At 41.1% G+C, this 25,716-nt stretch overlaps 1 protein-coding gene across 2 annotated transcripts in view; it reads right to left on the reverse strand.

Moving 5' to 3' along the window:
* The window catches only part of Tmem255a (transmembrane protein 255A), a 51,646-nt gene that overhangs the window by 6,397 nt on the left and 19,533 nt on the right, over positions 1 to 25,716 (reverse strand). Inside the window, exons 5-9 of one of the 2 annotated variants that reach the window (XM_005083112.4) lie at positions 19,988 to 20,056; positions 18,197 to 18,268; positions 17,698 to 17,786; positions 9,488 to 9,650; positions 4,565 to 4,708 (exon numbers count right to left, since the gene is read on the reverse strand). In XM_005083112.4, coding sequence (XP_005083169.1) covers positions 4,565 to 4,708; positions 9,488 to 9,650; positions 17,698 to 17,786; positions 18,197 to 18,268; positions 19,988 to 20,056 — 537 coding nt within the window. The remainder of the gene's footprint in view (positions 1 to 4,564; positions 4,709 to 9,487; positions 9,651 to 17,697; positions 17,787 to 18,196; positions 18,269 to 19,987; positions 20,057 to 25,716) is intronic. The other variant, XM_013122811.3, reaches the window with a different exon arrangement.

A 25,716-nucleotide genomic window follows, 5' to 3' on the forward strand; every position in this document is an offset into this window, starting at 1 on the left:
GTTCAATTTCCAAGGAGACGTAGGAACTGATGATGCCCTGTAGAATTCAGGCTCAGCTGAAACCAAAGGGGTCATGGGGAAATGGTTTCATACGGCAAGACAAGCAGTGCTGCGGAGATGAGGAAGGCGGCTAAAGCTATCTCAGCCTAGAGCTTTCCTGTTTTCAAGCATGGGAAGTTCATTAGAAGTGAGGACACACTGGAATGCAAGACTCAAATAGTCTGTTGCCTCACACTCAGGTCTCACAACTTCCTCGGGACCAACTGACCCAAAACAAATCCTTGCCCATTTCGGAACACAGGAATGTTTCCCAGCCTTCCTAACTGAATCATTATACAATGAAGACATTACTTTCAGGAACTAAAACAAACCCCTGTGAGGGGCTGCAGAGATGGCTTATCCACTAAAGGCACTTGCCATCAAACTTGATGCCCTGAATTTGACTTGGGACCCACATGATGGAAGGAGAAAACCAACTCCTGCAAGTTGTCCTCGATGCTTCACAAGTACCTCCCGGCCTACACGTACACACACACACACACACACACACACACACACACACACACACACACACACACAATGAATTAACTAATTAATTAAAATCATGAATCTTTCTCCTCACTCTTTTATTAACCACAGTAAAAAAAGAGAATTATAAATGATCAAATCAGAGTCACAGAGATGATCCTGTTTAGAAATGGACAAAATGGGTCCTGGAGAGATGGACTCAGACAAATAAGAGCACTGGCTGCTCTTCCAGAGGACCTGAGTTCAATTCCCAGCACCCACATAACAGCTTACAGCTGTCTATAACTCCAGTTCCAGAGGAATCTGACATCCTCACACAGACATCACATAGCCAAAAACACTAATGCACTAAAAATAAATTCATTAAAAAGAAATGAACAAAATGGAGAAGTCTTTCAGATGAAAGTCTTTAAAAGTCTGACTATAATTGAGGTCATCTGGCCTCTTTTTTGGACAGGCTCACTCTTCTATCTCTTTGACTCACAGAACTGGTGTGCGTTTTCTGTTTCTTATTCTGCTAGGACTACATGCAGATGTTCCCCAGTGTTTTGGATGGTTTATGTCAAGACTGGTATTTCCTTCTTTGAAATGACAAGTGATTGTACATTTGGGAATAAAAGAGCACTCAATGTACATACCAAGTACTAGAGAAAAAAGTTAAAAAACATTCGAATACCTATACCACAAAACTCGAAAGTCTCCTAATAGGAACTAGAAAAGACAGCGTGAGCCAAAGGGAAGAGCCCGAAATGTGCAAGAAGCAAGCATCCGAGCCTAAACTGCGAAGTGGGTGGAACAAGGGAATCCTTTTTGTGGGGAGACCAACTTGATGATTTAATGAAAAAGAGTAAAGAGGAATTTCCTGAAGTCATATTTAGAGAACTCATGGAATAAACCAGTAAGAAGTACATATTCTTAATTTAACTGGGGAAAGGAATCTACAGGCACTCAGATACACAGCTTCTCCAAAGAAGTACTGTGTGGAATCAGCAGTTATGGGTATAAATGACTGTCTTCCTCTTATCACTTATATGACCTTGAAGTTACTTAACCTCTCCATTATTTGATCATCACATCCTTGACAACTTGCAGTGATGAGAGACACTTGGAAGGCTCAGGCAAGAGGATCATGAGTTCAAGGCCAGCCTGAGCTATATCGTCAGACCCTGCCCCAAATGAGTAAATCAGTCAATCTATCAATCAATAAATGTATGGGTGGATATATATATATATAAATTATAGAATCTATATATATGTATATATATTCTATAATTTTTATATTCTTGTTACAAACCCAAAATGGAAAAGGGTTTATTTTGAAGGTAGACTATAGATGTTCTTCAGTTTTTAAATATATACAAATGTCCAGATTTACACAAATGCATACATATGAATTTTATTTGTGTATGTGCATACAAGTATATGCATATGGAGGTCAGATTAGCACTTATGGAAGTTAGTTCTCTCCTTTTACCATGTGGGTCCCAGGGCTTGAACTCGGGTCATCAGGCTTGGCAACAAGCACCTTCACCCAGTGAGCCATCTGGATATCTCCAAAGTATAAATTTTGACTAGGTGACTAAACCTGGATTCCTTCTCTGTGTTCTTTGGGTCAAGTACCTTCTTTCCATGCCACTTTTCTGTCTCAACTACTGTTCTCTGACTCATTCCTTAAGTCTCTAGACAAATTATTTAATACAAGGAATAGCTTACTCAGCTTCACTAGTTCCAGCCCTGGTATACGTCACATGAGGACACAGACTAGGCATTGTCTGAGCTGAAACCAACAGTTCAAGTCATCATTAATGTCATCAAAATGTTCGATCTGGTTTAGATTAATGGAGTAGGAGTTGAACAGAAAATGACGGACAAATATATGTCTCAGTATCTTAAAGAGAGACTTCCTAAGACTTTGTGGTAACTGTCACATGGGATATTACTATTCCTAGTTAGAAGGTTCATCACAATATCTAACATACTAAAATCTATACAATTTACTTTGATAGAAAAATAAAATAGTTCATTAGTAGGCTCACATCTATATCCCCAGCATTTAGGAGGTTGAGTCGTAAGTACTGCTAAAATTCAAAGCTGGCTTTTCTATATAGGAAACCCTGTCTCAAAAGGAGAACCTCAGGAATCCATGAGTTTCATCCCTGGAATCAAATGTGTGCTGATAGGAAAGAACAAGCTGTCCTCTGACTGCCACACACATGCCACGGCACACGCATGCGCCCACAACACACACATACACACTGTTTTTCAAAAGAGAAATAAAGAATGAAGAAGGAAAGGAAAAAGACAAGACACTTCTGGCACTGGGCCCACAACCTCTCCATCATAGGATGGTTTGTTTTTATTATGGAGGTCCCAAGAGAATGGTGCTAACCCTGTGTAAACTTCCACATACCTAAATTCACTTAGAAGATAAATGCGTTGCCTCTCACTACTGAAATTGTGCTCTTCTGGACCATAGTTTCCTTTTAGAGCCCATACCACCTGATTGAATAACAAGTACTAGAGCCATCTTCCTGTGGCTAATAAGGCTTTAGTCAAATATCAGCACAATGTTTCTAAGCCTTAATGTTATCTCCTGGTAATGATACTGTATTTAATGGGAGCGAGCAAGTCTATGTTCTTTTGTATTACTATTACTATAAAGCTGTAGACCACTCCAACCCAAATGCAACAAATAGTTTTAAAGTTTTAATTATTTTGTTAAACTAAAGCTGAAATGAGGTTCTCCAAGGATTTCGACTTAGTAAACATTAGTTCCAAATATCCCAGTGATGTTTTATGTCCCCTTGTGTCACTTATGGGCTGTAATCAATTGAAGCAAAAACATTTGGGGTTTCTTTCTTTAAAGAGATTTTCTGGAGGCTGGAGAGATGTTCCAAAGGTTAAGAGCACTGACAGTTCTTCCAGAGTTCAGTTCCCAGCAACCACAGGTGGCTCACAACCATCTCTAATGAGATCTGGTGCCCTCTTCTGGCGTAAAGGCATACATGCAGGCCAAATACTGTATACATAATACATAATATAAATCTTTTAAAAAATAAAATAATAGGATTTTCCTATGGTCTCAGTTTTTGGTTGACCAGATTTTAGTGTCATACTTGGCCAATGGTTTGTAATTCTTGTATGGTTTAGAAGTATCCCCTAAAGGTCCAGGTGTTGAAGGCTTGGTTCCTAGCATTCTGAGGAGGCGATGGAACATTCACAGGCCTACACAATGTGTCCAGTTCGTCACAGACTGAAGCCTCCAAAACGGAGTGAAAATAACCCTCTCCTGTTTAAAAGTTGATTATGATCTTGTGGGTCCTGTCACAGTGAAGGAAAGCTACTAAGATGATCACTGTCCATATGGAAGACCCATTTGACATGCTTTCCAAAGTGTCTCCTCACTGCACACAGTGATTTTCTTTTGCCCTTTTTTGTGCTTCCATTTCTCAAAATAAAAAGTTGAAAATGTAAATTTGGTAACGCTATTTCTGATCTACGTCATAAGAAAAAATGAGGGGAAAGTGTTGTGAAAATATTTTCTCTATGTAGTTCTAGTTAGCATGTTTGAAAAAAACAAAGTGACTTCCTTGTTGGAGGTCTGATTCATACCTCTGTGTGGCTCAGAACACGCTTGGGGCAAGCATGAGCGCTATGTTCTCCCCATGGCAAAAGCCTCTGTTGCATAGGGGTCCATGGTAACTTATTCAAGCTGCCATTTCCCAGCCAAATTATCTTCTCTTACTGTATTTAAATACAATCTGGGATGCCTCACTCCTACCCTCTTCCTCTGTTTTCCTCCCATTCTGTTTCTTCTCTCATGCTACCCCACTTTCCCGTGTCTTTCATCATTGCCTTCTGCAGGTCCTTAGTCTAGTCACAGGTTCCTACAAGCTGATAAAGTTCATCGGGGTGGAGCACCTGAGCTAATTCCTATCAATTCCAAAAGCAATGGGAAGGTACCAGAAATAAGTTAGGGACAGTAACAAGGACTGGGTTACAGCAAACAGAACAAATGTTTTCTCTCCAAACATACCTGAAAGTCATAAGCAGAATAAGGTGGCAGGTGAGGAGGGCTATGGTAGTAGGTATTGTACGATGCCACTTGGGGACGGGCATAGTAAGAAACAGTCGGATGGGCATTTTCAACAGAGCAGTTCAGTGCCGGAAGTGTAGGGTTCTGCAGAAAAATAAATAAGAAACAATATATTACACACCATCATCATTGGGTGAAGGGTTACATAAGCCACAGCACAGACATATTATAGCATATTACCCAGCTATTGATCAACAAAGTTTTATATCTAGTGATATAAACAAATAATAATGGCGATATATAAATAGTGATATTTAGTGACAAACATTTATACTTATATTTAGATAAGCAAAGACCTATATTTAGTGACAGAGAAAGCTGCCCAGAGTATACTGTCATTTGTTTTGCCTATATTGTGTCTCTGCACCCACATGTGTGCCCAATACCCAAGGTGGCTGGAAGAGGGAGTCAGATTCCCTGGAACTGGAGTTACAGATGATTGTGAGCCACCATGTGGGTGCTGGGAATCCCAGGTCCTCTGGAAGAGCAACTAGTCCTCTTAAGCACGGTGCCATCTCTCCAGTCCCTATTGTTCTTTTTGAACTACTCTGGAGCTAGAGACATAGTTCAGCAGCAGAGCATTTGCCTAGTATGTGTAAGGCCTTGCATTCAACCCCCAGTAGTGTGAAAAAAGGCTACTGTGATAAATTAATGTAGTGTATTTTAAAGCCTTGGTTTCATATTTATGTGTATAAATGCAAAGAAACTGATCTGGAAAGATTCACAGCAAATTGTTATTTAAGATTATTTCTGCAGAGGGAAGTAATATTAGGAGGAGAATGGAAACTCTTAACTTTCTATTATATATGCCAACATTTTTGTAGTTAATACATATTGGATCATTTTCCTTAAGCTTTAAATTTGTTTAAGATTTATGTATTTTATGTGTGCGAGTATTTTGTCTGCATGTATGTATGTGCATCACAGGCATGACTAGTGCTCACAGAGGTCGGAAGAGGGTGTCAGAGTCCCTAGAACTAGAGTTACAGATGGTTGTGAGCTGCCATGTGGATTCTGAGAACCAAACCTTCCATCAGCCAGCACCCCTGAGCCTCCCTACAGATTCCAGGACACTAAGAAGGAAGCAGACATGCCAGTCACCAACTATATTTGAACCTAGGCCGAGGATTTTGTTTTGGCTCACACACTTGTATTCTAGGACTTTCCACATCATGTTCTCATTTTGATGACATCATCTTCTTGGTAGCCTCATGCTCTACCCCCACTAGAACTCTCTTATTCCATGAACCAACTATCTTTTGCTATGATCTTTGCTTTCATCTCTTCATTTCCCCTGTGGGTCTTTGACAGAGCTTACAGGCTTATGATTTAATAACATTCAGTATTTCCCTTGCTTGCCACCCTTACTGTTAAGGAAGCTCCCAGGCAAATAGCAGGTAGTGTTTGCTATAAAACTTGAAGAAGCAGAAAGGTCTGGACAAATGTTAGTTTGGGGCAGAAGGGATGGAGTAGAAGGAGCAAGAAAGAGTCAGTCTGGGCTCCAGTCCATGTTTTGCTACTTAGTTCTAGACAAACTACTTGAGCCTGCTTGATCTGTTAAACGGTTATAGTACTTAATATCTACCTGAGGTGAGTATTGAAGTAGTGACCTAACAAAGATCAAACAAAAATAAATGCACAAAGGCCTTTGGAAAGTGTGCACAGCCCCTATTGGAAACATCAACAGACTCCCCCTGTCTTGTACTCATAAAAAACAACTGACGTGAATTCAGAGATGATAGATAGATCTATGTATGTGGGCTTAATTTATTTTGGACAAGAAATCAAAGAGCTAAATGGGGGAAATAGCAGTCTCTTAAATATATGTGCTGCAGTAAATCATACATCTGATAAGGGTTTAGTATCTCAAGAGCAAAAAGAAGAAATACTCAACTGAAAAACAACAGGCAAATCCCCAGGCATGGTGGCACAAGGCCATAATTGCAGTGCTCGGGAAGCTGGGCTATAGAGTAAGACGCTGTCTAAAAAACAGATGATAGGTGGGTAGGTAGGGAGATAGACGGATGGATGGATGGATGGATGGATGGATGGATGGATGGATGGATGGAAAAAACTAAGCTGAACATTTTTCCAAAGAAGATATATAAATTGTTAGACATCACATTACTGGCTATTATAGAAAGGGAAGTCAAAACTACAATTGTCACTAAGGATGTAGAGAAGTTGGAATCCTTGTATACTGTTGGCAGGACTATGAAATATCTGATGAAGAAAATATATTGGCTCTTTCTCTGGAAGCTAAACATAAAAGCGCCATATGATCCAAAACTGCCACTTCAAGTTCATATGAAAAAACTGGACATTTATATGAATGTTTGTAATAGCATTTCCCCATAGCCGAAAGTGGGAACAAATGTCCACGAATAACTTTTAAAAGGCAAATAAAATGTGGCACATCAATAGAATGAAATATTATTCAGCCATTAAAAGAAATGAGACACTGGTATATGCTGAAAGGTAGACATATCTTAAAATGATGGTAAGTGAAAAGAGTCACAGAGCTTCGTGTATTATATTAATCCATTCATAGGAAATATCCAGAAGAGACTTGTCCACAATGATAGCAGATTACTAGTTTCGGGACAAGAGGAATAAGGAGTATCTGACTAATGGTTACTGGTTTCATGTAAGCAAAGGGCCATAGGACAAAGTAGAGGAGATAACCATGTGGCATTTTGAGTGTACTGAATCACTGAGTTGTACACTTCAAAGAGATTGATGTCATGGAGATGTCCTCCTGGACTCTTTCAAGGTGAAGGAAATCAACCTTGGAATGGTTTGAATTCTTAGAACATCACCTTCCAAATCCTTCCTTCTTTCCAACTTGCAGAACTTTATTAAGGAAGTTGTCTGTCTTAGGCATACTTTGAATTCACATCCCAATTCCTTCTGCCACCATGGAAAATTATTGAATCCTTCACTCAGAGAGGTTAGTTAATATAAGGTTTTAACACCTCTGTGGCATATTAGCCAGCCTATTTAAAATGTTACTATCTGGGACTGGAGAGATGGCTTAGTGGTAAAGAGCATGCATTACTCTTGCAGAAGACCTGAGTTCATTTCCCAGCACCCACATCAGGCAGCGAAGCCTGAAACTCCAGCCCCAGGGGATAACCCTAACCTCAGACATATGCACATATACAGACATATACATGTGTACATGTAAATAAACAATAATAAAACTAAATGTTACTATCTGAATTTTGAAAATAGACAAGAAAAAAGAGCAATGCCTATCCAAAGATATGGAAGGAAAAAGCCAAGTAAACTGGATTTTTTGGCACCGTGACTTTATGGGATAAAAGCAGAGTGAGAGCCACCTTGCAGGTAAAGCAGCATTCGTGCATCAAATGCAGCATTTCCTAGCCCTCCTCTGCACCCCACCACTCTGAGACTCAGCCAAGAACAATGGAAATTCTTTTTCTCCAAAGAAGCCTCAATCCAGAAACATCGATGTCTCCTAAATGCTTCCTTGGCCCCCAGGTGACAGGAAATTCTTCTCAATGACAGCTGTGTCAGTGTTTACCTTACTCCTTAGTGTTTGGGTTTTCTGAAGTAAGAGCAGAGGGAATAAGACATGTGTGCACGGGAGATGGAGAGAAGAAGGGATGGGGATGGACAAGGAAGGATTTCTTATGACAGAGTCACCAGTGAGATACCCAATATTCCTAATTAGGTCAGTTATGCTGGGGACTTTGTAACCAAAACTCCATTGTTTCTCTTACATGCCTTTCATTTTACCATCACCACCTTTTTGACTATCTGGGGTCAGATTAGAGACTGCTATTCAGGATCCTGTTTGGGGGGGTACCCCAAAGGGGACACAAACAACCAACGGTCTATAAATTGCCTATCTCACTTCCTTGGGTCAAAAGAAAGTCCCTTTTAGGCAAAGTAATTTTCTAAGGATATGTGAATCAGTGGTCCCCAGCCCCACCTATAGATCAGAAACATCTGGGGAGCTCTCAAGAAACCATTCATAGATGGGTTTCCGTTTACACCAACTGAATCAGATTGTCTGGGGAAAGGGCCCAAGCATGTAAATTTTTTTTTGTTTTGCTTTGTTTTTTAATACTCCAGGTGATTCTAATATGAAGTCAGGTTAATAACCATGGCTCAAAACTAACAGCTCCATAATTGGAGAATAAAGTTTACCAGCATAGTAAATATATAATTAGAAATGTTTTGAAAGCAAAAGAATAGGGCATCTAGTGTTATTGAGAGAGCATACATTATTGAGGATTGTGAACACTGGTGTACATTCTCAGGCATGCACACAAATATGGAAAAGATTTCCAAGAGAAGAACAGGACTGTGGGTAGGCTGGGGCTGAAGGCAGGACCTGGTAAGCAGCTTAGCCTGGGACTGAGTCTTCAGGTACAAGAAGAAAAAAAAAAGCCTAGATGTTTTTTACTGGAGAAACTCCACAGTGGAATTCCTGTAATAATCTTACCTACAGCTAAACATAACTTCTCTTTCATTCATTGTCTCCCAAAGATCATTAAGGAGAAAACTAACTGGAAAAAATTCTACTGAAAGTGTGGGGAGGAGGTATAATAGATTGTTTGCAAAAGAAGAGTGAATGGGAAGTCTGAAAACCCCCTCCCACTCATTTCTCTCCCAAAATATGCCTCAAGATAACAGGAAGACCATATTTACAAGAAATATATGCAGATTGATGGCACTTCTCACTCCAACTTGAGATATTTGAAGGCAGCTGCATACGCTACATTCTGATACCTCCCTTGAAATTATGTGTCACCACTACCCCAAGCATCCTAGCCTTGTTCCCCATGTCCAAACAGAAGGCACTGTGAAATGGAATATCGCTTTCTCTCTTACCATATCCTTAAATCCTCCAAGGACTGCAGCAGTGATGATGCCCAGGAACAGGCCAACGATGTTGAGGATGGTGGCAGACCAGAGTAGGTGGTACAGGTGGATGATGTCCTGGCAGCTGCTGACATCAATGTATTCATAGTACCCGCCAGTGATTTCCACCCTACTGCATGGGGAGAAGTACAGTACAGTCAGTCTTCTAGGGCCAGGAAATCCTCCTCCCTTGCCATCACCTCCAGGATCTGACTAATGCGTATCTTGGGGGGAGGGAAGATGCCTAGGAAGGTGGGAAGCTGTTGTAGAGGCTATTGTTGCAGTTTGCTTGGAGTGTGTAACACAGCAATAGATCAACGTGTGATTGGTGTTTATCTAAAATAATGCTGTTAGAGAGACTCTTGTAACCATCACTAACACTGATCCTAAATGACATTTATTGACACATTATCTACCAGGCACAGTGCTTAGCATTTCACATATGTCAATTCAGTAAATCTGGGCTGTTCAATATGGAAGCCATATGTGGCTATTTATTACGTAAATTTAGTCTTCTCATGTTTCAAGTGCTTCATAGCCATATGAAGATGATGGTTACTGGACCGGACAGAACATATTAGAAAGTTTTTCTATTGTCACAGCAATGCTGATCAGCACCACAAACCCTTACAACATTCTGCAAGGTAGAGTGTTAGTTCTCAACCTCTGCATTGTGACCCCTTTAGGGGTCAAATGACCCTTTCACAGGGGTCACTTAAGACCATCAGAAAACACAGATAATTACATTATGATTGATAACAGTACCAAAATTACAGTTATGAAGCACCAACAGAAGTAATTTTATGGTTGGGGTCACCACAACCAGAGGAACTGTATTAGAGGGTTGTGGCATTCGGAAGGTTGAGAATCACTGATGTAGATGCTGTTACACTTCCACCTTTCAAGTGAAGGAAGTGAATGAAGCACAGAGAGGGTAAGGAACTTGGTCAAGTCCTAAGTGTGAGGCTTCAAAGACTTCAGTGTGTCCACTTTCAAAACCAAACCCCAAAAGTCCAATGTGTTAATACACTACGAAAGCAGAGATGTAACACAAAACTCAGAGTATAGTGTCCTTGGAGAGGTCTTCCCCTGCTACCTTGTCTACAGATGCCCACACTCAGCCTAGTTACTCTGAATCATATTACTTGAGACAGACTGATTTGTACTCTCCGTCTATAGATACATATGTGAAAGACATAATCCCCGCAGGTTATGCATCTACAAATTCAACCAGCCATGGACTGAAAATTTAAAACGTGGGTCTGTACTGAACATATACAGATGATTTCCTGTTGTTATTACATAAATAATAGTTTGATACTTCATAACCTGAACATTCGATTAGGAATTAAAAGTAATCTAAAGGTAATTTAAAACAGAAAGCTGTGTGTAGGTTATATAGGTTATAGTATCTATTTTATGCAAAGAACTTCAACATCAGTAGGGGAGAGAGAGCTAGAACCAATCATCTCCCTCCAAGATAAACTCACTGGCTTACTAAGTTAAACTTGGAGGAGTAATTTCTTTGCTCTATCTCTGCTGTTTCTGGGGTAAATAGACATTTGTTCATATCTCAGGAGGGAAAAAAACCTCATACATCTGCCATGTCTGATACACATTTGGTGCTGCATAAATACCCGATATAGGAAGTAAATGGAAATCCCTCTCCTTCTGGATATTAAAGCAGCTAACATGAAATATGGTGCTTAAAATTAAAGATATGATGAAATGCCCTAGGATCTGTAGGCGATTACATGAGATTTCCCTGTTTTTGGAATACCAAGACTAAAAAACAAACCAAAATTAAGGGTTAATCTCCAAAATGAAACAGAGGGATTATTCATGCAAGAGTAACTCTAAGTTTACAAATAAATTTAACTTAGGATTCTTTAAAAGCAATTTCTCTGAGGAATTGAAATCACTTTAGTTACAGGGCAGACTACATCATAATCACCAATGTGTGTATTTACATATGTCTGTCTGGGTGTGTCAAGCATTCTTCGTGTGTGGTTATGAATGTGTGTGTATGTCCAAGCTTACGGAAGCACCAGGGGGCATTGGATCCCAACAAACTGAAGTTATGGGCAGAAGACCAACCTTGGTTTCCAAAGCATCCGTATCAGGCAGCTCACAACTGCCTGAAACACCAGTTAACCACTGAGCTGTGTCTCCGGCCTCTCATAGTAGAATTTTAAGGGTATTTTAATTTATCTGAATTTAAGATGAATTTCAATATTTTTAGGAACATATCTGAAGAGCCCATTCATAAGCATACCTTGAGTGTCTCCTGTGAGCTGGCACTGGTGGTGGGGCAGGAGAGTGGACACATTACTTACTACCCCCAAAAGATGCAACTGTACAGGTCCAATCCCTTTAAAAAAAAGGGCAGGTATGTGTCTAACGGTGAGTGTGGGATTGTAGGAGCATGTTAGTTGCTTCCAGGTCACTTTCTCACAACCTCCCAATTATCTTCGCCTACCTCCTAGGCTACTGACAGTAAGTGAATAGTCCATATAGGAAGACAGTTTACCCTAACAAACTCTGGAGTTGGGCTGCGTTAGAATCTCTGAGTCTGGGAGATTTACTAAGAAGGTGCATGACAGGGCCTGCTAGATGGCTTGGTGTATAGAAGGCTTGCCTTGCAAGCTTGATGGTCTGAGTTATAGCCTCAGAACCCACATTTTAAAAGCCAGATGCGGTGGCATCTGTAAGCCCAGCACTCCTATGGCAAGATGGAAAATGGCGCCAGAATTGACTCGTGGGCCAGTTAGCAGAGAGGAACAAGAGAGGAGACCCCGCCTTATGAAGATGGAAGGTAAGGACTGACCTCTGGTTTTTTTGTTTTTTTTTTTTTTTTGGTTTTTACGAGACAGGGTTTCTCTGTATTGTTTTGGAGGCTATCGGTCCAGCCCAGCCTCGAACTCACAGAGATCTGCCTGCCTCTGCCTCCCGAGTGCTGGGATTAAAGGTGTGCGCCACCACCGCCCGGCAGAGGACTGACCTCTGAAAGTTGTCCTCTGACCCCCAACACATCTGTGGTGCATGCATGCGTGTACACACACACACACACACACACACACACACACACACACTTAAATGACTGTGTATAAAGAGAACATAACAAGTAGGAAGAATGTTTTCCTTATGAGATCCACTGTCTTGGAACATAATTCAGACCCTTGAACCACATCTGAAGACACTAATGCTTTAAGGGCACAGGCCCCAGCATGGAGTTGGAAGCAGTTCATTGAAAAGCATATAAGAATTTGGAACTTGATGTGGAGTATTTGCCTTGAATGTACGAGCCCTCTGGTTCCATTTTTTGGCACCTCAAAAAAGAAAAAAGGAGTCAATTTTCCAGAGTATAGTTGGTTTCAATTTGAATGGGTTCAGCAACTATTTGATTTTTAAAAACTGAACCATGAAGCAAAAGAAAGTTAATGCATTGTAGTATGGGTTTTAGCAAATTAATATGGTTTGCTTCTATTTGAAAGTCATGATTTCATTTGGTCCATTTTCTGAGAAAAAAATTTTACCCTAAAATTGGATCTTTTGCCTTCTTATTGCCCTCACCCTTGGGCCTCCGTGACTGCCAGGCACTCCTGCCAGACTCCAGAGATGCTTGATTAATCTCTCTAAAATGTTTTCTGAAACTTAAAGCCATTCACTTTTTCAAATTTTTTTCATGGGTCTTCACTGTCAACAAGACAAAAAATGATCCAGGACTGATGAAAATGCTGTGTGGGAAAAGACACTTGCTACCAAACCTGATGACTTCCACAAGTTGTCCTCTGATGTGTACATGTGCATTGTGGCATGTATATACACGAGAGAGAGAGAGAGAGAGAGAGAGAGAGAGAGAGAGAGAGAGAGAGAGAGAGAGAGAGAGAGAGAGAGAGAGATTAAAAGAAAAATTGTCCAAATTTCCATCTGCTACAATCTGAGTTAAAAATGGAGTTCACACTCTAGCTAGGCTGCAGTTCTTAGGAGTCCCAGACTGGAAATGCTGAGACCTTTCTCAAAACCTTTGCTTAGATGTTTCCCTTCTAGAAGTACTGTCTTCAGTTCCCAGCCAGTCTAAATGCCCCTTTGGCTCAAAGCTTCAACTGGGATTCCAGTGCGCACTCATTAGATATCCCCTGTGAACACCCACAGTCTCAGTGTTTTCTTTTTAATTTGTCAGTTATTAGTTTTTCATCTAAGCTAATATATATAGAGAGAGGTTGTGTGGCACTGAATAGTGTACGATAGTCAAGCCCAAGTCCACAATGATGTCTGTCTCTTTTAAACTTGTAATCTCTTGGAAGTGAGGGCCATCTGTTACATTACATCTTTTTGTGTCTCTCTTGCTGCCTAGAACACTGTTGGAATACTAAAGACCGTAGGTGAATACACAGTGAATGAGCAAGTGAGTGCAAAGCCTGACCATTGCATTGATCAGAGAGTGCTCATCAGATACAGGCTTGCTTTCCCTTGCACTCCACTCACTGGGGGGGCCTGAAGAAATACACAACCTGTGTTCAAATTACTACTTGACTCAGGAAGCGGCAGCTGATCTTGGGGAAAGCAAGAAGGCTTCTTTCTGTTCTCCAATAGGAAAAAGTCAGCTTGGAGTGGTAATTCATCTTCGCCTCTCCTCTCCCCATCCCTTCCCCTCTGTCTGTCTGTCTCCTTTACTCCCTCTCTGTCTCATTCACCATATTGTTAAATTCCCCTTCTGCTGAACTGACTTTCTTTTTCTTTTTCTTTTTTTCTTTTCTTTTTTCTTTTTTTTTTTTTTTTGGTTTTTCGAGACAGGGTTTCTCTGTATTGTTTTGGAGGCTGTCGGTCCAGCCCGGCCTCAAACTCACAGAGATCCGCCTGCCTCTGCCTCCCGAGTGCTGGGATTAAAGGCGTGCGCCACCACCGCCTGGCTGAACTGACTTTCTAAAGAACACAGCAGCCCCTGGCACACAGTAGGAATGCCATAAAGATTTCTTAGGGGAAACGTGTCTTCTATGCCTGTTCCCAGCCGAGGCCGTGTGCAAAGCACTCCATTTCCTTTAGGTTACACACTGAAAACCAGTGCTATTGACTTGACCTCTCCAAAGATGCGTGAATAGATGGAAGGAAAAGATGCTCTGAAAGGCAGCCGCAGAGAAGCTGTGTCCTAGAGAAAGCCACCTTCCTGCACAAGGCTAAATGGAATAATCTATGTTTGGTATTAAACCTCACCACCCATGACGTCAGTGAAGGTCAGCGGGTTCGAGGGGACAGTAGATACTCTGTTTCTGTAGCACTGTACAAATGACTGCCTGATGTTTTTGTTCCCACTTTTTTTTTCTTGGCCTCCTTTCCAGGAAATGGACTGAAGGAGCTGGCAATTGATTAAAAATAGGCTTCGTGTGAGGAAAACAAATACGCGTTCGGCAAAATTAAAGTCTCCAAGCCTCAGAATGCTGGTTTCTAGCTATATTTAGGCCTTGAATTTAACTGTCTTTGGCTCCGGCTGAAAAAAAACCTGGGTCAAGGAAAACGCTTTCCCCTCATTTTGAGTCTGTCCCCTATTTAGTCTTATAGCTGCTTTCTGAACTGAGAAAAATGTGAGCAAGCCCAGTTCCACTGGTTTGCCCTTGCGATCCTGACCACACAGACTTAGGAAAGGGCACTGAGATACACTTACAGGGTAGATTAAAGCTACTCCCGAGCTTGAAGAACTTTAGGGATGGCATGAACTGTGTCAGTTGCCTTGACTAATATTTTCTTTCCCTCATGAAAGATTTTGTCATGTTTTGGAGTGGGTTTTTTGTTTGTGTGGTTGGTTGGTTTAGTTTTTGTTTGTTTCATTGATTAATTTTAGGACAGGGTTTCTCTGTGTAGCTCTAGCTGTCCCAGAACTCGCTTTGTAGATCAGGCCAGCCTTGAACTCACAGAGATCCACCTGCCTCTACCCAGTGTGCTGGAATTAAAGGTGTGCACCACTGCCGCCCTGCTGTCTCTCAATTTTTCATCAGTTCTCTCTTTAGTCATGCCTGTGCTGCAGGCAAGGATACTGATGAACTGAAATCATATACCCTGCCCTTTGGAATTCAGTTTAGTATATGAAAGTTATTGTGAAATTTAGATTAATAAAAGGGTAAGTTGGGTTTGAGTCTCCACTGGAATAAAAAAAAACAATAGGGAGAAAATATTCACCTGTGGGCTGAGATAAATGGGATTTTAAGTAACCTTTTATGTATCCAATCCTTTTTCTGAAACATACCCATTGTAGAGGCAAAGCTCTCTCTCCCCTGTGCGTGCGTGCATGTGTGTGTGTGTGTGTGTGTGTGTGTGTGTGTGTGTGTGTGTGTGTGTGATAGATCACTTATCTCTGTGTGTGCACATGTATGCTTGCGGGTGTGTATGTGTGTGTACGTGTGTGTGTGAGACAGATCACTTCTTATCTCTCTCTATGGGTCTCCAGATCTCAGACTCCACTCTGTTCTATGAGGTCATAGAGCAGGCAGGGAAAAGGTGAATAGGAGAGCAGTAAAAAGGGTATGAGGGAATTAGCAAGGGAGTGAACAGAAAAGGGGGACAAATAAAAAGATAAAAAGAGAGAGAAAGATGGAGAAGGGATTAAGGGGGAAGAGGAGGCCAGAAGAAAGACAGTAATATAATCCCAATTCTTATGTTCCTTGATCACTTTTGGAAAAATGAGCTCAAAAAGTATCATTGTCAGCCTACTCCCAATCACCCCTATTGAGGAGGGACTACCTTGGAGGTGCTGGCTATTATTGATAATTATGTTTTCCCTTCCACCCCAGATAGTCCTTACACCTCAATTGCGCCTTTGAATTTCTCTTTCTCTACTGCCAGATGCTTCAAGGAAATGAGACTGCAATTAGCAAACATCAGAAGGGTGAGCTCTCTGCATGCTTTTTTCCACTTCCATGCTGTCAGTTTTCAATCCTCAGACCAGAGAATCTGGCCTCTGAATATCAACAGTAAGGGAATGTGGAGGAGTACACTGCCTCCCTTTGAGGCCTCAGCATCTAGATCCATCTAGCCTTCCTCTGCCACTTCCTGCCTCCTTCCTTTGACCTTCAGCGCTTCTACAGTAAGTCTGAAAACACTCATACATAGACAAGCATTATCTAACTATATGTAGGGCTATTCTCTCATAATCTGTATCACACACTCACACGTCGCTGCCAATTCCTCATATCTCCCCCACCTCTCCCTGCTTTCAGTTTGTATCGTAAATTCCTCCTTATCATTTGTCTCCCATTTGCTTAGGCCACCAGGGTCCACTGATCCTCATTACACTATTAAATTATGTTTGCATATCGATTGTTCATTTATTTATCTTTCCTACAAGTATGGAATCTGTATTCTTATCTCCTAATGTTTTGAAAAAAAAGAGTAACTGGTGTAATCATAATTGGAAGACAAAGAGTTTGAATGGTTGTAGCATTACTGTTACCAACCCTGCTTCAGAGCCTTAACCGTTTGCTGTCTTGTCTGCTTAAAAACTCTCTTCTTGGGTATCTATCTTCTTCTTCTTCTTCTTCTTCTTCTTTTGGCTCTCCAGATTTACTCAAGTCCCTTATCAAATGTCACCTTCACAAAGAGACATCTCATACCAACTTTGTGTACACAATTTCTCCCTCATTGGTTTCTACCTTTCTTGATCCATTTTTCTTTAGACCTCTAATCATATTCAACATTATATTAGATATTATGTGTGTTTCTATTCTCTCTCCTGCTAGAATATAAACTCCATGGGACAAAGGCTATTCTTTTAATCACTGCATAATCCTTGGTGTGTATAGCAGGTCCAGGCCCTGAGAATGTACTCAATAAATATTTGTTAGATGATGTTGTATGTAGATCTAGTGCTGGATTTGATTCCTATTCCTGTTTTCAAGTTCTTTATGACATTTAGTCAAGTGTGTCTTTCCTCTGAGCTTTACCTTCATAATCTTTAACTTATGGTGATTCTACAAACTCTATAGGCAAAAGTGAAATGTAAAAAAATATTAGATGAGATAAAGTTTGTGAAAGTAGTCTCGCGCAGAGAAGGCCGGTCAGGTGGAATCTGGGACAGACCAATAGCCCCTACTTCTATAACCCCTACCATACAGCCTTCACCAGCCTTGGCACTTCTACCACCCAACATGGCCAAACCGTTACTGCTATGCTCTTGGAACCACACTCACTTGCCACAGTTGTAGAGGTCACAGCAGAAGCAGGTGTTGCCCCGGATTCGAGGTGTGCAGAGTCCACGGCTAAGTTGAGGGCAGTTCACCTGAAGACACAAAACAGCAATGGGAAAAGCTAGTACTGGATGGGAGGATTGGTCCTCTGGGATTGAAACGTGAGTTAGGGACTGATGGAGACAGAAATGATGGCTTCGAACATGAGCATGCCCGTGCAAAAGAAAGAGGAACCTAAGCAGAGACATAGCTAGCTATGCCTGTGCATAAAGCAAGCACCTATAGAGCTGGGATTGTGTGTACCCCAGGCACAGTCCTTAGTGCCTCACTTACACAGGGTAGGGGGAGAGAAGAGGAAGGGCAGATGGAACAGTGTGTGGAATAGTAAATGGATATTAGGGAATGAGGATATGAAGGGTGAGAAAATCGGAACACAGTATGACAGAGAGCCTTCTAGAAAGGAATACAGAGGGGCCATCACATGCACACTGAAGTACTGTACCTCTTTAACTGCCTGGGTAAGGTTCCTCAAAGCCCTCGTAGAAGGAGTAATTTTGCTTGAGGAAGTTATGACCTTATATAGAAAAAGCCGAGTTAAGAGAAACAGGATTACAAGCAAACTTACAGAAACTGTTATGGATATTTGTGCCACCGGCAAGTTAACACAATAAGCCTATCATAACGAAATCAAGAGAATAACTAATAGTCTTCCATATTCTGAGTTTATAAAAACATTTTGCAAAACTACAAATGTAAGGAATAATCTGCATCTACCTTCTCTTGCTTTTATACAAGAAATATTTCAAGTTTTCATCCCTCTAAGGGTGTAGTAAAGTACTTTCACATTTGTTTGGCTTTGATGCAGGAATATTCATAGGAAATAGGCACGTTTCTTTATATTGGGCCCTTCATCCAAGTGCCCATTGCCTTTTTGCTATGCTGTTAGCACGCACACATTTTATTCCTCCTTCTAACCCAGGAACAATTAGAAAAAATGGTAACTTTGTGGTTGCTAACAGAAAATGGAGGGGAGTGAATGGCACTAGCAGAATAAAAGCATCTAACATCCTTGAGAGCAATACTAACCCAAGAGCACCATTCTTGATGTGTTGCTGTAATTATGGGAGTGCTACTGAGGTTGTGTGACGTAGTGGCCATTTTGCCTCCATTTGTCTTTTTTTTTTCCAATTACACGTGTGATGTCTTTTAATGTTACTTTTGTAGCTTGTATTAGTTCTTTGGGAACTTCATGCAATTCATTTTGATCCTATTTACCCCTTTTCCTAACTCTTCTTAGATCCTACCCTGCTTCCCTACCAACCCAACTCGTGTCCTATATTCCCCTCCCCCCCACAGAGTCCAGTTTGGCATATCCTCACAGTGAGTGACTTTCATTTTGAGGTTAACAGAGTGCCAACTTGTCAGACTTCCCAGAAACAGGCAGAATTTCATATGTTGGTTGGGATGGGGCTCTGATGTGTTAAAATGGAAGTGCTCCTCCCCCCAACCCAATGTTTCCACTGTTAGTGCCTATAGCTGAAACAGCATGGAACACAAGGAAGTATGGGGCAGGAAAAATACTCTCCTCAGCCTACTCAAGGGTTATTAGGCTGACCTCTTAGTGGTGCAGGAGAAGGCCACACTAACAATCTGGGCCTCCTCAGAACCTGAGATAGAATGATTGCTCAGTATTCCTGACTTGACCTCCAGACCCTGCCCACGGGTGGGGTTCATGCTCTGCCTTCTTAACACAGACAGGCCGAGTGTCCTGGTGGGCTTCATATCTTCTTTGAACTGAGCCCCGAGTCCAGGCAACTGAATCATCATTGGCAGACATGGGGGAGGAACACACACTGAGAGACTACTGGCTGCGGTCAGAGATGCAGCCTGTGACCATGGAACAAAATTAATCTGATTAAGCCTCATGAGGATCCCATCCGCGACATGTCCTCAGTTACACTGTGTTTTGACCCACTGAACAAACAGTTCAAATCATCTAGCAGTAAGCCTTAGGCCTGTGCAAAAAATATTATAGAGAAAGTGTTTCAGGGCTGGAGAGTTGTCTCAGCAGTTAAGAGCACTTGTTATTGCAGAGGACAGGGTTCGATTCCCAGCATCCACATGGTGTCTCATAACGATGTGTACCTCCAGTACACATGTGGTGTACATACACACATGCAAGCAAAACACTCATACACGTAAAATAAAGGAATCTGTTTTTAAGAAAGGTTGTTTCAGCTTAAACAAGGGACTTTCCCCTGAGGTAAAGACATGCAGCATCATTGTGGCTCACCTCCTCAGCTTCCCTCTGGGATGTCTTGGGAACATAGTGGCACCGGTTAGCATAGAGTGGTTTCAAATCCTATAAAGGGAAACACCAAACCAAAAGGGTTTTGGCTTTGGAAAATAAAATATCAAGAGCCCTGCTTGCTAATAAAAGATTTGAAAACACACAGAGATTGGGGGGGCAGTAGGTTGGGTTAAATGCTTAAAGTTGTCTATGAGGGGGCCTGAGAAAGTATGGATCAGACCAAATCATTCTAATAACTGCTTTCTGTTGGACTACTTTGCTTAATGAGAAACCAGGAAGATTGATTGAAAAATGGGTTTCTTGAAATTTCCTCTCTGATTTTCTTTTACTTCTAGGCTTTGTCTTCTTGCAAACAGCCCCTAGGGAGCAATATTCAAAACTCCAGGTTATTGCAATATTACAGTTCTAAATAGAGAGAGGGAGCAGGTTCGACTATGAAGTCTCATTATCACCTGGGGACTAGACCAGGGCTGGTTGACTTGTGCTCTCCACTGTTATTTCCACAGCCTTTTCAAAGGGAAGAGGTGAAAAAGTCAGAAGCTGGAGGATGGGCAACTACGTAGTCAGCTGGAGATCTTAGCTCAACTGAACTACAAGCCATTTTCACCACCTACACAGCTTAAAGCTGGAGGACTTAAACTGTACCTTTAAGGCAAAGGCAAAGAATTCATATGTGGAGATCAAGGACAGTTGATTTACTCTGCTAACTTGGCCAGCTTTCTGATGAAACTCTCAGGCATGAGGGTTGGAAACCAGAGATGCCTGGAAATTGTAACCAGAAGATGCTGTCATTTCCAGAACTGATACTAAGCAGCCCTATGTAGTAGGGGTCTTTGGACAAAGTCACATTAGTAAGACAACAGTTTCTGCACAATGGTCTTTAAGGGTTTAGTTCAAAGTGTCCAGGCAGAATGGATTTATCTTTTGCCTTTCCCTTTCTGTCCTCACTTCTCTTTCTGGTTCCAATCTTGATGGTTTAGGATCTCCTATACTTGGCATTAAGTACCTCTTGCCTTCTCTTCTGTGACCCCATCAATGACCTTGGGCTTTCCGATAGCTCATGCTTCATAATTCTCTTTGCTGTTTGGTGTTAGAAAAATTGTGTTGCTGTTAATTCAGTCTGGAGTCAGACTAGAGAGGAATTCAGACTCTTTACACTCACAACTGGCAGGATTTCTTTTCTTTTCTTTTTCTTTTATGGTTTTTCGAGACAGGGTTTCTCTGTATTGTTTTGGACGCTGTCCTGGAACTTGCTCTGTAGACCATGCTGGCCTCGAACTCACAGAGATCCACCTGCCTCTGCCTCCCAAGTGCTGGGTTTAAAGGCGTGGGCCACCAACGCCCGGCCCAGGATTTATTTTTTGTGCTGGGGTAACACAGATTCGTTATCATTGTGCTCAAGAAAAGGTTTGGCCATGCTGGCAGCAATAGCCCTGTGACCTGGTTTTATAGAAGCCATTCAGCCACCACCATTAAATGAAGACAGGCATGCAAGATGACTGCCCACTAGCTATGTCTGGCTGCTGTTCTACAGCTAATCCCCAGAAGAAGGGCAAGAACAGGCAATTCAGGGGTGAGAAGAGGTCACCGAGCCTGAGCTTGCAACCTCTTTAACCTAAAGGACTGCCAACCTTGATAAGAAGCCTGACTTCAGGGACAGAAGACAGCTAGAAGTTCTGTGGTTTAACAGCACCGTGGTGCCATCAAAATCTGTTGAATACAATGATACGGTACAACTAAACAACCACAGAACATACAAGTGGCCATAATACTTGGAGATGAGTAGGTTGTTGTGATAGTTAATAATGATTATCAACTTGACAGGACCTGAAATCACTCTGGAGACAAGCCTCCAGGCATATGTGAGAACTCATTTAGATTAGGTTAGCGTATGATCATGACTGACAATGTTGATCTTGGTTGGCTTAAGTGAAGTGAGAAAACCCACCCTGAAGGACAGTGGCACCATTCCCTGGGCTTGTGTCCAGCACTGAAAAAGTAGAAAGTGAGCTGAGAGCCAGTATGCCTCCTTCCTGCTTCCTGGCTACAGATGCAATGTAACCAGTGCTTCCGGTCCCTGCCACCATGCCTTCCCTGCTGTGGGGGACTGTTACTCAGCTTGGAGCAAAATTATGGGTATTGCCAGGGTATTATTACATCAACAGGCAAAGTAACTAAAACTGTAATCACAGGAACTTCTCAGTCAATAGAGCTTGGAATTTTTTCACCATTGCTTTCATTGAACCAATGATCCAAAATGTTAGACCCATAAGGGAAATATAAATCAAAATTACAATGAGGTGCTGCCTCACACTCACCAGCACAATCAGATAATAATGAAAATTATGAGGCTGGGAAGATATCAGAATCCTAATACATCACTGGAGAGTATAACACAGTGCAGCCACTTTGGAAAACAGTCTGGTAGTTCTCAAACAATTAAACACAATTTTCGTATGTCCTAACAGTTCTATTCCTAAATGGAAAGGAAATGAAAATACAAATAAGCCCAAATGTTAACCACATCATTATATATAATAGTGAAATGGTAGAAACAACCCAAATGTCCACTAACTGGTGAATGGACAAACAAAATGTGATATATTCATACCATGTACCATTATTGCACCATAAAATGGAATGAAGTACTGACTCATGAAACAGCCTGGGTGAACCTGAAAACATTATACTAAATAAAATAAAGCCACTCAAAGTCCACATATTAGGAAATTTCTTTAGTATAAAATGTCTAGAATAGGAATAGCTATTAATGTTGTTGCTTGGGACTGAGGATGATGGAGAGATAGGATATAATGGACAAAAGATATAGGGGTTTTTTTTGATACAGAAAAAAATCTAAAATTGTCTGATGTCTCCATGTAACTGTGAACATACTAAAAAAACTATTTGATTATAATCTTCAAATAGGTGAGTTTTACAGCATATAAGCTATATTTTAGTAAATCCATTTTAAAAACATTAGGAGTGAAAGAAAGAAAAAAAGGAAGCCATTTTAGCTCAATGATGCCATCAAAATCTACTATAGGCTTCTGAGCTGCTAGGCCTATGTTGCCATGGAGACTGTTTCAGAGTGAGTACTGCTTGTCAAATGGGGATAATAATGCCTGCCCTACATATCTCACAGGATTGCTGTAGGTCTCAAATGAGATAATAGATGTGAAGACACATTGAAAACCTAATGTACTGCAGAAAAACAGGGAATTAGTGTTATTAAGATGGCTCCTATTGAATACAAAATAGCATGCACACTATGGTTGACTACAACCAATGCTACAAAAACCTGTATATATTCAAAAAGTAATATGCAAAGACCACCATAATTGCTATGTTATGGGGACAGAATTTTAACCATTAATAATTAATGATATATTGTTTAGGAATCAAAACATGGTTGAAAAAAAGATGGCTCTTCTCAGTTAAAACCAGAATGTTTAAATCTGGTTGAGGGATAAGATTTATATTCCTGGTCCTCAAAACAAATAAGAGAAAGGACATCTCTTTCCCATACCTTATTTTCCCCCTACCCAAATTATTTCCTAAGCTATTATTTCAGAGGCTGGTTAGGTGACAGCATTAACAATAATGACCTTCTTTGATCTTGGCAAATAAGGGGCTGCCTCTTCTGTCTGAAAGAGGAGTCCAAGAAGGAGGTCCAATTGAAATGATGCTGTCTCAGATCATTCTAACCCAGAACTAGACACACCCTTGGCACTTCTTCAAATGACCTTAACAATTAGCCAATGACTAAAACACAGCAATGTGCAATTTGACCCACAGAAAATTATGATACGCTAAATTTTGCTCTAATTCAACTATTTTAGAAAATATAATTTCCAATAGTTCATTAAACATTTTCATTTTCAAGTTTAATTCAGTTGGAAAACTAATGAGTTTGCTCCAGACACTTGGGAAGCTCTTGATTTTGGTCTTTAGACCTCATCAGGGCCACTTAATGATTTCTTGTGTCCAAAGCTCTTTTGTTTTGTTTTTCTAGTCCCCTTCTGAAACTGAAAAGTATTTTTAAACCATGTTTTATGACTGCATTGATATAAAAACAAATATATTTATGTTATGTGCCAGGATTTTTGTCTCAACCTAAAAGTTCACCATTTTTCTTCTTACTGGAGAAGAAATAATAGCATTTTTGTGATCCTAAAATTACCATGTGTTCTAGGCACTAACTATGCTTATTATGATTAATGGAAAAGTTGTTCCTGGGCCAGAAATCTGGAATGGTGTGAAACGCAACATGGTAAAAGAAGGGCAAGGGCCGGAAGACACTGTGTAAGTTGCTAGCAACGGGGAGGGGCATTAATAGTCGTACCCAGCTTTGAACACGACGAACTAGAATACCAACCTGCCAGGCCAGTTGTACCCACTTGTGAGAACTGTTGTGAATGATTATCAAGCACTCTCTAATTGAATTTGAAGCCAACCCCATTAGAGGGAATCTATACCTGCTACTGTAAATCTGCTTAAAAGTACATGGTGTGGGAAGTCACGGGCCCTAAGGGAGACCTTAATTCCATTGTTTAGCTGAAAGACATAACATGGAACCAGCTTCTAAATGTATATATATATATATATATGTTGATACAAATAGACAATTATCACTCTCGGCCTTAATCACAGAAGCCTCTCTTTCTAGTGAACTTGATAAACGCACAGACTTACATTTGCAGAAGGTGTTGAGAATCAGTGACAGTTGAGTGAGTGCTCAGCCCGAAATATGACATTTATGCCATTCCCTCCAAGGCTCAGGAAATATTGTAGAAGATGGGGCAGATAGAATGTAAGAGCCAGAAGCTGTGGAGAGGGGCTGCAAAATACCATCTTCAAAGGGAAACACATTTTCCAACAATTACAGATGGCTTTTCTGGGTATGTACAAGAGTGGGCCTTTTAACAGCCAGGCATAGCTACAGCAGGGGCCCGGGAAGCCCTATCGTATTGCTGAACTATTTCCTACTGTTAAATTCAGTAAACAGGGTACCATTGCCTTCGGTTATGTACCCATCTGTGATTCCATCAGGTTGCAATACACATTCCCAATAAAATGGTTGCACAGACGTCTCTGGCCAAATTAAACAAAGTCACAAACAAAATCAAAAATCATGAATATGAGAAAAAGACAGGGAGGAAGGAGGGGCTGTTGATAGGAGTGGGAGGGGAATAAAACGATGAGGAATGGAGACAGTAATCTGTATGCATTTATATTCATGCCTGAGATTGTCAAAGAATTGGGTTTAAAACAGGGGGCAAGGTCCTTTATAGAGAGCTCAGTGGGCATGCTCTTAGTTTGGCACTCTCCAAATAAGCAGCACAAATTTAGGGTTCAGGGGTGAAAATGGCCCTCCTTGAACCCATAGCCTCTGCAGACTGGGAAACATTTGACACCTGGACTGAAGGACTGAACTGGGGGTAGAGGCTTTAGCTCTAATCTTTCTCCAGACATCCAAGGACGTCATTACATTGCAACTGCTGCTCAGGAAGAGCAGTATTTGGATATCTGATAAAGGCAACTTTGAACTTGTGGTCTGTTCTTGTAGCTGTCAAAGGGGAGGTTGGTTTAAACACTTTTAGTGCTTCCAAGAATTCATATGGCTTCCTGCTTCTCTTTCCCTACCTTTGAGACTAGTTCCAAGCCATCCCCTAACCGCATGTCCTTGTCTTTGCCTTTCCAAATTTCAC

Source organism: Mesocricetus auratus, unplaced genomic scaffold (genome assembly GCF_017639785.1).
Source record: "Mesocricetus auratus isolate SY011 unplaced genomic scaffold, BCM_Maur_2.0 Super-Scaffold_100003, whole genome shotgun sequence".
NCBI lineage: Eukaryota > Metazoa > Chordata > Mammalia > Rodentia > Cricetidae > Mesocricetus > Mesocricetus auratus.